The following is a 14,099-nucleotide window of genomic DNA, read 5'->3' as shown; positions in this document are numbered from 1 at the left end:
TGCAGTTAAGCTGTTCTGCAATTCCTCATAGTCCTCTATTTTAAGTAATACAATGCAAGAAATAATTTCTGTCTTAAAGCAGTACCTTCTTCAGCTATCAAAATCATGAAGCGGAAACATTTTTGTTGATTGGTGTCACTAAGTCTTTTTTTGCCTATTTTCTTCCAACATAGTATACAGATTAGTCTAAAATACTTTTCTGTTGGGTTCCCACTCAAAATCTCAGAACTAGCATTTAGCTGAAACAACATACAGGAGTTTTGAACAGAGACTGGCAAATTCACTTCACATTAGTCAAGTGTCGATGAACACTCCTCCATACAGTTCCCTGTCATTATGCTGTTTTGTATTAAGGGACTGAGACGATCTCTTTCTAATCCCCCTCATAAACTGTCAATTTACATTCTGAAGCAAAGTATATAATCCATCACGCATAGCTGCCATAATCTACTACTTTTTAAGATATCTGTGGTATAATTTTGACGTCTAAGCTCACAGTGCATATGCAGTTTCCTAATAAAATCTGAATAGTCTTATATTTGTTTAGATTTGTTGAAAAGTCAGCAAACATTTATTTCAATGTGAATTATTTTTGACAATAATTTCAAATCCATACAGTGGTTGAAAGGGTCAGAAAAAAGGAACAAAAAGCTTTAAAAAATACTGATCTTGATATCACCCCTAATGTTTACTTATTTTAAAATAAAACTATACTTTAAACTTTGCATTATAGTCCTATAATAAAAAATTTCTTGTACAATCCAGACATAGCCCTCCTCAAATTCTCTGATAAAGGCTATCTAATCTGAACATTCACTTTATTCACAGCACTGCTACATCTGACATCTCCTGGGTAGCAGTTTTTATTATACTCAATGCAAAGAAATTTAAAAGTTTCATTAAGGAACAGAAAAGCTGTATATACTTTTACATCAAATTTGGGAAAAAGCATTCAAAGCAACTCAAGACAATAGCTTAAAAAGTAATTTCAACCTACACACTTAGTAAATCTTTTTAAAAGTGAGCAAATTTGAATTTATGTAATTAAAAAATATTTATAATGAATAATCTATTTTTTCATAGAAAAAAAATCTGATGTTCTTACTCAGTTTTAAGTCTCAATTTCGTATCACAGGCCATGACAATTTTACGTACATAATGAACACTTATTTCAAAATTAATTTTCCTAGCACACCATCATATTTCCAAACATTTCTAGCTATTAAATGCAAGTTTAATACTTAGATATGTAACGAGATCATTTTAAGATAGCTTCAATATTTATCTTAATTTCAGCTCTTCTGGTTATTACATAAAATCATATTTTTCTCTTAAAATGTCTAAGTCTTTGATTACTCTTTAAAATCTTTTAAAACCATCACAAGCATCTGTTGTAATAGGAAAATGGAATTCAAACTGTTTTTCCAAGGATTATAAAAAATAAAAAAACGCAAACCAATAAGCTAATCCCAAAACTCCAAATTAAAATCCATTACAATTGCTCTGTGCTCTTATGATCATGTTTTGCTTCCTAAAAACTGTTTCCTTTTCATCATAAAGTTTAAGAAAAGGTCATTTAATGGTTCAATCCCTTAATTTTGGTGTTTGGTTTTAAAGCGAAGAGGTTTTCATTGTGATGTTTACCTATTCAATACACATGCAGTTTCAAGTTGGCTAAATGGAAGCAGTGAAACAGGAAATAAACTGCCAGCAGGATGAACAGGAACTTCCAACCAGATCTTCATGTTGTATCCAGGTATAACATCTTCAAGGAAACCAAAGAACATCTCTTCAGTTCAGGTTCTCAGAGGTCACTGAGTTTTATAATTATCTCCAAGCAATTTTCTCCACATCCTGTTAAGCTGTCTCTGAACAGCTGTGTGTGTTGCCATGCAGCTTCGCCATCCCCTCCATTTAAAATTGCTTCCAACGTAACACCCGTTGCACCAGAAAAATCTGAATAGCAGCGAAGATTTTTATCTATTAGAGGAAAAGATAAACAATTCAGTAAGCCACGGCTCCAGACAGCATATAATGCCAGAATGCATATTAAAAAGGGTAACTTTTAACCAATGTTTAAGGATCTCTGTCGCAACTACTCAAATTCACCTGTCAATCAGTGGCAGGGAAAAAAAACAGCTGCAAATTTTTAGTTATTATTTGGTTAGTGCTTATGCTCAGAGGATCTAGTCAAGATTTGAAGCCACCACACATACAGGCATCCATCCTTTCTAGTAACACATGTAAGTATCTTCTATCCACTCTGTGTTCTTGCTAACCCTGCTCTGTCACAGAAAGGGCTGTGTATATTAATAAAACTGGGGTTTTGTACCAGTTTTGATTAAATGCACAGTATTTTCTTGACCTTGCTAAGAAAGACTAAGTTGGAAAAGTCAAAATGCATTTGCATTTCATTTTTAGTATTTACACTGCACTCTCTCCATATAAACTATTTCTTTCCAGTTACACCTTTGCTGCATAATATAATTCATTATTTAAATACCACACTTACCTCCTATCAGAGCAATGTCTGCTGTTGGAGAGCAAAGTCTCCACTTTATTCTTCCACTCTGAAATGTCTGACTGCTTGTCCGAACTGAAATGTTATCTATTTTTAGACCGACAGACTTGCACTCAAACTTCCAGCTGATGGAAGCAGAGGATGACCCCTCTTTTCGCGCTAAATAAACCTAAATGGAAAGACGACATAGTCAGCGTGTCAAAAACTGAGATTGTCAATGCACATCTAATTAATCATTGTAACAAAGATATAAAACCTTAAGATAACACATTTTCATTCTTTATGAAGCCTCAGAACCTTTAAAACTGTACATAGTACAATTTTGTATGTAATCTCATTCTGAATCCTTAAGTCTGTCTATTCCACAGTTAGGTAACTGTATGTGTTCATAGTCCATCACTAGGGAACACTAATCTATTTCAACATGCTTGGTAAAGTTTAAGCCACAAAAATACCCAAGTTTATTAATTTCAAAAAAGCAGACTTCTGCTTTTTTTGTATAAATGCACAGGCCCACATATGGTTTCATTTTGGTTGTTCAGCAGTGCTGTTCTAAACTTCACCTGGCTGAACAGTCAAGCTCATATGTTAATATTCATTAAAGTTACTATGAACCCTCCTAAGAACTTTGTAATGAGCGTCTGATGATCCTTTCAAGTCTTGCATCTATTATCAGCAAACCAAGATAACAGACATTACAGATTGAAGAGTCAAAACTGTCACGATCCTTTCATAATTCTTTGTTAAGAAAACTTATCAAAATTCTGTCATGTCTAGGCTTCTGATTAATGTTATACTGAATGGACTTAGCTCTTTGGTTTTTAATCTGAAAAGAACAACCCTGAATAAAATGAAAATAAAACACAGTAGTATGTTTTACTAAAGATCCCACCCTAATGTCATTGTCAGGCTATAAAACAGAATTTTAGTGCTACTATACACCAGGCATAAAAATGTTATCATGTTTAAGCAAGCTAAAAATCCCCAAAAGTGTGAGGTTTACACTGAAGATTACCTAGGAAAACGTAACAATTTAACCTGCTTTCACATGAATATAATCTTAATATTCATGAAAGTGCTGGTCTCCACACAATTTTTGAACTACCTCAGCTAGTTCTAGCAAGAGATTTCCCTTGATCAGATCATATTGAATTGCCACATTTGAGTAAGAAAGCCAAAACACTCCATCCATTACTACTTGGTTGAGGTGCACTAAACATAGCCATTTAGGAATAAAACCCAAATCGTTAGCCTGTCTCATCCTCCATTATACTATCCAAACATTTAATCAGAAAAGCAAAAGTTAAAGTTGTCTTTTGTGTCTTTTTGTCTGTCCTCTAACTTTCACACTTGGCTACTCCTTTTCCAGTATTATTTGGAGAGGTAAATCTGGCCAGGGACGTTAAGGACAAGAAAAGCTTGTATAGGTATGTCAGTGATAAAAGGAGGACGAGGGAAAATGTGGGTCCCCTCCGGAATGAAACGGGTGACCTGGTTACCCAGGATATGGAGAAGACTGAGGTACTCGGTGACTTCTTTGCCTCAGTCTTCACTGGCAAATGCTTGAGCCACACTGCCCAGGTCACAGAAGGCAAAGGCGAGGACTGGGAGAATGCAGAACCGCCCGCTGTAGGGGAAGATCAGGTTGGAGAATATCTAAGGAACCTGAAGGTGCACAAGTCCATGGGACCTGATGAGACGCATCCACAGGTCTTGAGGGAACTGGCAGATGCAGTGGCCAGGCCGCTCGCCATCATATTTGAGAAGTCCTGGCAGTCTGGTGAAGTTCCTGCCGACTGGAAGAGGGGGAACATAACCCCCATTTTTAAGAAGGGTAAAAAGGAAGACCCAGGGAACTACAGGCCAGTCTGTCTCACCTCCGTGCCTGGCAAGATTATGGAGCAGACCCTCCTGGAGACTATGCTTAGGCAAATGGAAGGTAAGGAGGTGATTGGTGACAGCCAACATGGCTTCAATGAGGGCAAATCGTGCCTGACAAACTTGGTGGCCTTCTACAACGGGGTTACAGCATCTGTGGATAAGGGAAGGGCAACTGACTTCATCTAGCTGGACTTGTGCGAGGCATTTGACACTCTCCCACGTGACATCCTTGTCTCTAAGTTGGAGAGACATGGATTCGATGGATGGACCACTCGGTGGATAAGGAATTGGCTGGATGGTCACACTCAAAGAGCTGTGGTGAACGGCTCAATGTCCAAGTGGAGACCAGCGACAAGTGGCATTCCTCAGGGTTCGGTACTGGGACCAGCACAGTTCAACATCTTTGTCAGCGACACAGACAGTAGGATCGAGTGCGCCCTCAGCAAGTTTGCCAATGACACCAAGCTGTGTGGTGTGGTTGACTCGCTGGAGGGAAGGGATGCCATCCAGAGGGACCTTGCCAGGTTGGAGAAGTGGGCCTGCACGAACCACATGAAGTTCAACAAGGCCAAGTGCAAGGTCCTGCACGTGGGTCGGCACAATCCCAAGCACAGCTATAGGCTGGGTGAGGAATGGATTGAAAGCAGCCCTGAGGAGAAGGACTTGGGGGTATTGACTGATGAGAAGCTCAACATGAGCCAGCAGTGTGCGCTTGCAGCCCAGAAAGCCAACCGTGTCCTGGGCTGCATCAAAAGAAGTGTGACCAGCAGGTTGAGGGAGGTGATCCTGCCCCTCTACTCCGCTCTGGTGAGACCCCACCTGGGGTACTGCGTCCAGCTCTGGGGGCCCCAGTACAGGAGAAACATGGAGCTGTTGGAGAGAGTCCAGAGGAGGGCCACGAAGCTGATCAGAGGGCTGGAGCACCTCTCCTATGAGGACAGGCTGAAAGAGTTGGGATTGTTCAGCCTAGAGAAAAGGCGGCTCTGGGGAGATCTAATTGCAGCTTACCAGTATCTGAAGGGAGCCTACAGGAAAGACAGTGAGGGACTGTTTATCAGGGAGTGTAGTGACAGGACCAGTGGTAATGGGTTTAAGCTGAGGGAGGGTTGATTTAGTTTAGATATTAGAAAGAAATTCTTTATTGCGAGGGTGGCGAGGCACTGGAACAAGTTGCCCAGAGAGGTTGTGGAGGCCCCATCCCTGGAAGTGTTCAAGGCCAGGTTGGATGGGGCTTTGGGCAACGTGGTCTAGTGGAGTGTGTCCCTGCCCATGGAAGGGAGGTTGGAACTAGATGATCTTTGAGGTCCCTTCCAACCCAAACCATTCTATGATTTTATGAAAAAAAAAAAAAAGATAAAAAAAGAAAAAAAAAAAAAAAAAAGACTCATTCAAATTCTCTTTACTGGAGGAATTCTTCTGGAGAACAAGCTTTTATAAACCCATGGATTTCAGATCTACAAGTTCCTACATTTTTATTATCACCTACTGTGGTCAGCTTGTTTGAGCCTTGGATGCCAAGTTATCTCTAGGTAATCTGATTAAAGTTGTGTTTTTTACCTTTAGTTTTTTACCTGAACAGCAAGAAAATACACAAATACAATGGAGATGACTACTATTAGATTGACCCAGATGATCATCTATCTGAATAATTTTGCTCAACAACATTGCAAAGACAGAATACATAACTGATGGTTCTGGGCTAACACCTATAGTTACCTTTACTATGGCTTTTACATTCAAATTCCTTCGCATTCCTCACATAATAATGATAAACAAAATATTTCTGCAAAGGCTCCTTTGGCTGGTACATTTCTTGGACAACTGCTGAATCTAACTCCCAATCCATACCTTGCAGAACATGCAAACCCCAACCAACCTTTCCCTCTGCTGTGTCCCATAAAACAACCAACCTCCAACAAAAAGTCATTTTTGATTCATACACAGACATGCTGCAGGATGCTACTTCTGTAGAACTAACATGGCTTACCCACAAGCCTGAGATATACCTGGATCTGTAGCTCCTAATTTCTCAAGGCCATCATCTAGAAAAATTGAGGTGCTGTTGAATACAACGGTAAAGTCTTTCTGCCTGATCTTATAGACTGGTCCCCCCCGTTTTATTTAACTAGTAGAGTTGAGCAGAACAGCAGACTTGTAATTGGTTTCAGTACAAAGACAGTATGTTTCTTGCAAAAGTGAGGATGACTGATCATTGAAGACTTGAAGATAAAACGTGCTATCAGATTTTTAGCAGATTCTAGGGAAGCAGAGAACATTTGTCCCTCATTCTGAGTTTTTGTTACTTCTCTTTTCCTATTAGCCTACCCTGTTGTAACATCTTCTATATTATTCTCCAGTTTCTTCCCTTATTTCTTCTCTTTTATGTAGAATAACCTCTCCAAGCTATTTCCCCACTGCATTTTGCAAGTCAGTTATGATAGAGCCAGCACAGAAAACCCCAGAAAACAGTTAAATACTTAGCTCCATTCTTCATCAATGGGAAGCAAATCATTGGCTAAGCTAGAAGAATGTTTGGCCAGAGACCTTTCAGACTAGTAAGGAACAGAGGAACAAAGCAAAACCATGCTATAGTTCCTGACAGGAACACTCAGCTCCACAGCTGGTAGCTGTTTGCTAGTAAAAAGACCCCTTCCCATCTTAGAGGTGTCAGCTCTCCTCTTAGATTTAGAACATTTGACTCTTGTGCCGCTCAGCATCCTGACAGATGGGAAGGAGTCTGGGCAGTTTATACAATAATCCTGATAACTGACAGGTTTTTGCCTTCTTGCAGATGGAACTGTAATATTTAGGATGACAATTTCTTCCTTTGGCTGTGTATCAAAGAGGTATGATATACTATAAAGCTATTCTCCATAACAACAACAAACCCCACTATTTTTTTTGAGAGAAGTACTGCAGTATTATGCATTTACCCAAAAGCATAAGAAATAAGCTGTTTTTTAAAAATTTGGTGCTTTAGCAAGGATTTTACCTATCTGCAGAGAATGTGGTCATCCTTTCTGAAAGACAAGCTAAATTTATTTCCGATTTCTTAAATCACCTGGCAATCTTACCTGGAGCTTAACAGTAACATTTACTAACATCAGCTAAATTTTATGGGCACCATGAGAGGTTTTGATGCCAAACATTGGCAAGGGTTTTCCATTTTGCTAGAGTTACACTTTTACGGTAGATTTTATGCTTTTAATAATAGTTATCCTTACCATTTTCCAATCTGTTTCAACCTTTCTCCAAATAGACTCTGCCTTCCAAACACCTGTTTCCCAGCCAGTTATTTTTTCATTATTATTGGAAATCCGTGTATAACTGTCTTCTACTATATTGTAGATGAGGTGGAAGAGTTTAGATGTCTTCTCTTTTTCAGAGGGAATAAAAATTACTTCTTTTCTTTTCTGAAAAAAGGCAAAAAATACAAGCACCTTCATTCCCCAGTATATTTCAGTAAGACTATGTTACTTTTAAACAGCATGTCATGGTTTCCCAATTCATTTTTGCCTCCAACTGAAAAAAAAATAAATGCCATTTTTAAGAGAGTTCATGGACAAAAGCATTTCTGCAAAACAGAAGTTTTACATCAGTTTCCTACAACAGAGCTGCACCTTTTCCAGAGGGAAGCATTTTATTTTTAAGATTTCCATTATAATTACTTTTAGAAGTAAATTATTAACAAAATAACATAAAATTAGCAAATTTAAGTAAGAGAATAGAAAAGTTATATGTTGAGTGTATTTCTTGTACAATCACTAAGTAAATGGTTATTTTGAATAGCAAATGTCCTGTGACTATCATATACACGTGCTTATATATGAGTTTACAAACCCACTTCAAAAAAATTCAGCTACAAACTTCACAGTATTCCTTTTTTTTTTTTTTTTTTTTTTTAAGATTTGTAATTGCTCTTACTAGTGTCAGCAGAGCAGAAATTAAATCTTCTGCACTATGGAGAACTGAAATAAACTCACAATTTCTCATACTTAAACAATCCTATGAAACTCATTAATTTCAGCTAACCGGTTCTATTTAGGATTGTCCGTCATTCCACATGACGGGACCACTATAAAACTGAGGTAACAAGTGATAGGGTAAGTCACACCTTTGCATGTTGGCTCAAGTTAAATATGGCTATGGTTATAGGAAATTCTATCTTAACACAAAAGAATTAAAAATAAAATCTTGCTTTCAGAAATAGTCAAAAACATTGATATGAAAATCAATTGAGCTTATTATTTAAGAGATCGTTCCATTTACGCAATCCTTATTGCTCCCACATTGTTTTATTAACAAAAATAGTTGGTAAAAACCTACTTCCAGGCTTTAACCAACAGTAGCTAATAATACAAATTAACACTTTTAAGTTTTCCCAACTGCTTTCAACTGCCTTAAACTTTCTAGTTCTGTCACACTGTAACTAAAAGGAAAAAAAAAAAGTATTTTTTTAATTAACTTGTAAGAGCAAAACACACTTTAGATCAAGAATTCCCAAACATTTTTAGTATCAACGGACCACCATTGATCCTCAAAAATTACTTGTGGACCTCTACTGAATTCACATCAAACTTGCACCTAATGTTTTTGCAAGTTTCACTGTTTGAACTAAATCTGTAGGCTACCTACCATGAAGTGCTATTCCTCTGCAGACCATAATCATAGAACCTCTAATTCACTACCTCTAAGATGGTCACCAACGCTACCTCTAAGATGGTCACCAATGCAAAAGTTAAATACCTCTGGACCAGTTTCACCTCTGGCTACTCGCCAAGCCATCGAACCTGATGTTCTTCCACCATATTCTCCGGGTTTAGGTGTTTTAGGAGAAATAAATTCAACAAGCTCCACAATTGTTCTTTCCAAGAGCTCTCTTTTTCTATTTTCTGACATAGATCGTTGTCTCTGAAAACACATTTAAGAAACAAAGTAAAAAATTCAGAAAAAATGTATTTATAATTCCGCTCTAGAGTGACAGCAACGGGGGAAAAAAAGAACTGAAAAAACAGCCTAACATTTAAAGTCTAGACCGGCTGTTAGAAACATTAATCTTATACCACTTGTGCAACTATAAATCAGTCATAACTGCATGGTTATTCAACAGTGGTGCTTTTTCTGTGAACTTTATGCACTAACTAGGTGGATTTCTTTTAAAATAAAGTTTGTGCTATGTGAAAGTTCAGGATCCTCTCCCCGCTTTTTATAGGGGTAACACACAATGGACTGGAATAGGACAGTGCCCACACAAAGTAGGCGAAGAAAAACTTTGTAGTCAGGGTGTGATATGGTACTATAGAATAACATCAGATGGTTGGTAAATCGCAGGCTATGCACCCAATTAGGAATGCCTGATTCAAATAAAACACAGTATTTCTGAGAAATAAAATAGCATACTGAATAGATTAAATTACCCTTGCCTCTGTTCCATTTAACAGTGAGAGGCACTCAACATCCTTTGAACTGTTGCATTGTCTCTGCTTGGCCACTAAACAGGCAGACATGCAGAGAAATAATGATCAGAGCTGTTGCTCTTTATGCAGAAAAGCATAATAAAGATCTCTTAGATTCCATTTTCACTAATATTGCAGTATAGGTGATGTATACTGCATACTGTGCTTCTCTTTTATTTGTAACTTAGAAGAATTGAGCTTGAAAGATGCTGTGCTGGAACTCTGCATCAAAAGATACCAAGACTATAATCCCTCCTTAGTGGGGAACCAGTCTCTAGGAGATGATGGGAGAAGGGGAAGTTGGTGGAGGCCTCTGCCTACATCAGTGCTGAATAGACTGCCACAAAGGCAACATCATACTAGCTGAAATGGAGACTTGTGACTGAACAGTGTAATGGAAACCTGCTATAAAATGTCTTGATAGTTCTAGGGGTGAGCTGCCTTACCCCTCTACTGACTGCAGAAGCTGCTGAATACGACACAGAGATCCTCAGACAGCAACTTTTTAATGGCCCCTTAATTCCCACTGCATTGTTGCCCTAGTATGAACTTTAGGAAAAGCCCTTTGACTAGGACAAATGTAAGAAAGAAAAACTGTTCTTTTAGCAATCTGATGGCAAACAGCCTGTAAGTCCCTGCAATCCAATCCAACTGTAATAGACAGAAGAAAAAAGAAGTAGGAACAGTTACTTATGGGGATTAAGTTTATTATCAATTTAATAAATAAATAGATCAACATGCAGCACCATTTGTTGGAGATGGAGCTCTCTAGACTTCTGTAAGTCAAACAGAGCATGATCCTATGGTGGCATGATTGAGGTGAGAAGGTGGTCAGGCAAGCCAACCCATGAGTCAGTTGCCTATACTTTCCCAAATCTATCAATCTTGTCAGAGTAATTTTTCAACTTACTAGTGCCCCATTTCCAAGGTGCTCTCTCCCTACAGAGAACCAGTGGGGGAGAAGAGCCTGGTGACTGGTTTCTATTGTCAGTAGATCAGAAGACAGACCCCTCAGATCAGTTTTGTAGCCAGCAAGGGTTCAATGCTCAGAAAGAACACCATTAAATCCCTGCAACCTTGCACAAAGCACATGCATTCAACTTGAATTTCTGATCTTTTACCTCCTTTTATTTTGCTGCTCTGTGGTCAGTCTTCTCAGTGCTCCACTTTGCTATGTGACACTAATTTTTCATTACTGATAACCAGAGCAGGCCAGCAAGCCTCTAAAAAGGGATAATCTGTTTATTAAGCCATCAACTGCATACTATCACAGGAACTAAAGTTTCTATGCACAGGAATTAGCTGTGGAAGGAAGTGGGGACAAAATGGAACCTTAAAGGTGGTTCAAGGTTTTGTGGTATTCTAGTATATCAAGTCAAGAAGAGTTTGCCATGTCTCAAGTAGGGAGTGGAAAAAAGCTTAGCAGAGAGGTGCCAAGTACACGTGGGTTCTGTGACTACAACACGCAGGTGCAAACAGCTCCATGTGTTCTGGGGATGTTAGGGATGAACAGTCTATGTGGCTCTGAGCCAAAAGTTCTACTAATGGTATCAACACTTCTTGAAAGCGTTTGGAACAGACCGTGAAATCATTCCTCCCGCTTCCTAGAGCTTGTAAAATGTCACGAAAAACATGTTATGCGTACATTTCTTATAACTATAAATACTATTGTTTTCAAGTTATAGCATTATTGATATGGAAAATGCTCAGCCACCCTCAAGGAGTCCACCTAGTTACAAAGCAGTTGTGGTTTACCCCCAACATCTGTTGATGCACAAGCCAAAGCCATCAAGCAAATATATATACACACTATGTTATATATATGCACACACACTGTATATACTATATATACACATACATTTGACCACATAAGAGAGAATATGATAATCCTTTTACATACCATTCTTTATTTTATTCCACCCAAGTTCAGCACTGTGACTGATTCTTATGTATTTAGTGTAAAATGAGGCCTGTAGAGTTTAGCAGCATTTTACATTCCACAGCACATGGACATTCCTACCAGGTTACCAAATGCAATCTTTTGCTCAAGGACTTCACGTTCTGGAAAGACACTTATGTTTCACCTAAAGAAATCCATTTAAGAAAAGCTACATACCCTTTTATTTAGTGCGTTAATTGTTTCACGCAGTGTAGCTTCACTGAGAGCTGTCCTTCTAGAAAGTACTTCTTTATGCTTACAGCTGTATCTCCAGGTCACATCAACAACCTCAAGCACAAGTTGAAGAAGAAAATAAAGCAAACAAAAAATTATCATGTATCTTGCTTCATTTAAAGAAGCTAGCTAATCAAAGTATGTTTTTCTATAAGAATTTGGGAAATCACACTAAGATGAAATACATCACACACTTGCCTCAGGGCAAGTTTGTTTCTTATTAACATCATTACTCCTACCTCATCTTTGGAGAACGCAATTATGTAGGAGAGCTTCTTTCCCCACCCAGTTTCATAGAGAAGAGGTTTATCACAGACATTTTCACAGGGATCACAGTGAAGCCATCTTTTCTGAGAGGAAGAATATACTTCAGTCCACACATGATCTACATAACAAAGGCCAAGAATAAACAATTAATTACAAGGTTAGATCCTCTCTTTAATGTTGCACAATATTGTAACTTTTCCTGATTTATTAAATGAAGGAACAGGTAAAAGAACATGTTTTCTGTTCATCTACATTCAGAAAAGTTATCAGAGCTTTCTCTTTCTCTCTTAGGATCGTGTTCCCTAGATTCAAATAAAGATTGTATCATTCGAAGTCAGTCATCGAACCTTACTTGCAGAACCATATTTCATCTCATCAGGCAAGACAGGAAATTGAATTTATATTGTCTTTGTTTGCTGAACCACACAACTTTATATGCTGCCTGATGGCTAATATAACCTGAGAACCATAAAATATATAACCTCATTTTGCACGGGTTTGTTTTAACATTACAATATTCTAGAATACTGATACCTGTACAGTCCCAGACATATCTAGCTTCAAACCCTACAGCTCTGCAACACAGTGTAAAACAGTTAGCCCACTCGCCACAGCGTCCACATCTGGTTTCCAGAAGTTTTTCAGGGTTGTTATACCTACAGGGGAAAACCAAAACCAGAATAATTGAAAATACATTTCATCTTTCAGAATCTTTAGATCATGACTGTCCCTGTGACAATTTAAACAGATATCAGTACCACTCAGTCCATGGAAGATAATGGAAATGATTGCTGTACTGCACAAAACAAGTGCAAGCAGAATGCTACTTTGATTCACATGACTATCACGTGTTTACAGCAGCACTGAAATGTATCTGGTTTTTTCAGTTTTCAAAAGTGACTTAGACTTCACCTTAAAATATGATTTTTGTATACTGGTCCTTCTGACAGCAAAAAAAAAAAAAGGTATTTGCTCTCTTGCTATAGACTCAACAAAAGATGTGCATTACCCTTTGTGATTTCGCATAGAAGTGCAATTTTTCCTTGAAATAACAAAAACCTACCTACATACTATGCCAGTATTAATATTTTATTTAGAAGTTGTACTTTATCAAATTAACAGTAAAAAATTAAGAAGAATCTCAGACAAGTTTTCAGGACAAGTGATAGAGGGAACTAACACTTAAGGGAAATAGCAGGACCATTAACTAGCTTAAGCCACATATCTAGTAATCTTAACCCTTACGTAAGATGTTTTAACAAGAACTAGCGTAAGGAAGGGTCAAGATGACCCTTCATTCTGCTTGCATTTTTGCAACCAATCACAAGATAAGGAGGTAGTAAATCAGAATGGAATGAACACGGAGGATTCTCTGCTAATTAGGAACCGGTCTGAGTAAGTTTTATGGTGAAGGTGAAAAGTGCACAGTGAGGAAGACATACGGCCTTCATCCCCAAGACCCCGGCCCACGACCACCAAGAGGCACTGCGCGTGCGCAGCTGAGAGGAGTTAAAGGCGGAGACAATGGAAATGAACTCATTGTAATAAGACCGCCTTTCCACGGACAGATCATGAATATGTATAGGCGCTTTTTGAATATGTAACATTTTGTTGTATAAAATTCAAAGGGAATTGCCGCAAGGTGCGCACGATTTTGGTGGGATGACCCCCCGTGCTGCCCAGCGCTGAATAAACATACCTACTTTACAACTTTCCCAGTTGTGGAGTCTGATTTTCCGCACATCATTTTGGCGAGCCAGGCAGGAGACACTCTGCTCGGCTGCGGGATCGACTGTGGAGC

General features: G+C 38.4%; 1 protein-coding gene across 3 annotated transcripts in view; it reads right to left on the bottom strand.

The window, feature by feature from the left end:
• Positions 1-548: 548 nt before the first annotated feature.
• NGLY1 (N-glycanase 1) overlaps positions 549-14,099 on the bottom strand; it is a 35,091-nt gene continuing 21,540 nt past the window's right edge. For 2 of the 3 annotated variants that reach the window (XM_075745791.1, XM_075745790.1), the window contains 7 exons: positions 12,833-12,954; positions 12,271-12,416; positions 11,975-12,085; positions 9,149-9,313; positions 7,627-7,815; positions 2,513-2,690; positions 549-1,980 (listed from right to left, as the gene is read on the bottom strand). In XM_075745791.1, coding sequence (XP_075601906.1) covers positions 1,805-1,980; positions 2,513-2,690; positions 7,627-7,815; positions 9,149-9,313; positions 11,975-12,085; positions 12,271-12,416; positions 12,833-12,954 — 1,087 coding nt within the window. In that variant the 3' untranslated portion in view covers positions 549-1,804. The remainder of the gene's footprint in view (positions 1,981-2,512; positions 2,691-7,626; positions 7,816-9,148; positions 9,314-11,974; positions 12,086-12,270; positions 12,417-12,832; positions 12,955-14,099) is intronic. The other variant, XM_075745792.1, reaches the window with a different exon arrangement.

This window comes from Balearica regulorum, chromosome 2 (assembly GCF_011004875.1).
Source record: "Balearica regulorum gibbericeps isolate bBalReg1 chromosome 2, bBalReg1.pri, whole genome shotgun sequence".
Classification (NCBI taxonomy): domain Eukaryota; kingdom Metazoa; phylum Chordata; class Aves; order Gruiformes; family Gruidae; genus Balearica; species Balearica regulorum.
This window is presented reverse-complemented; position numbering and strand designations above follow the sequence as displayed.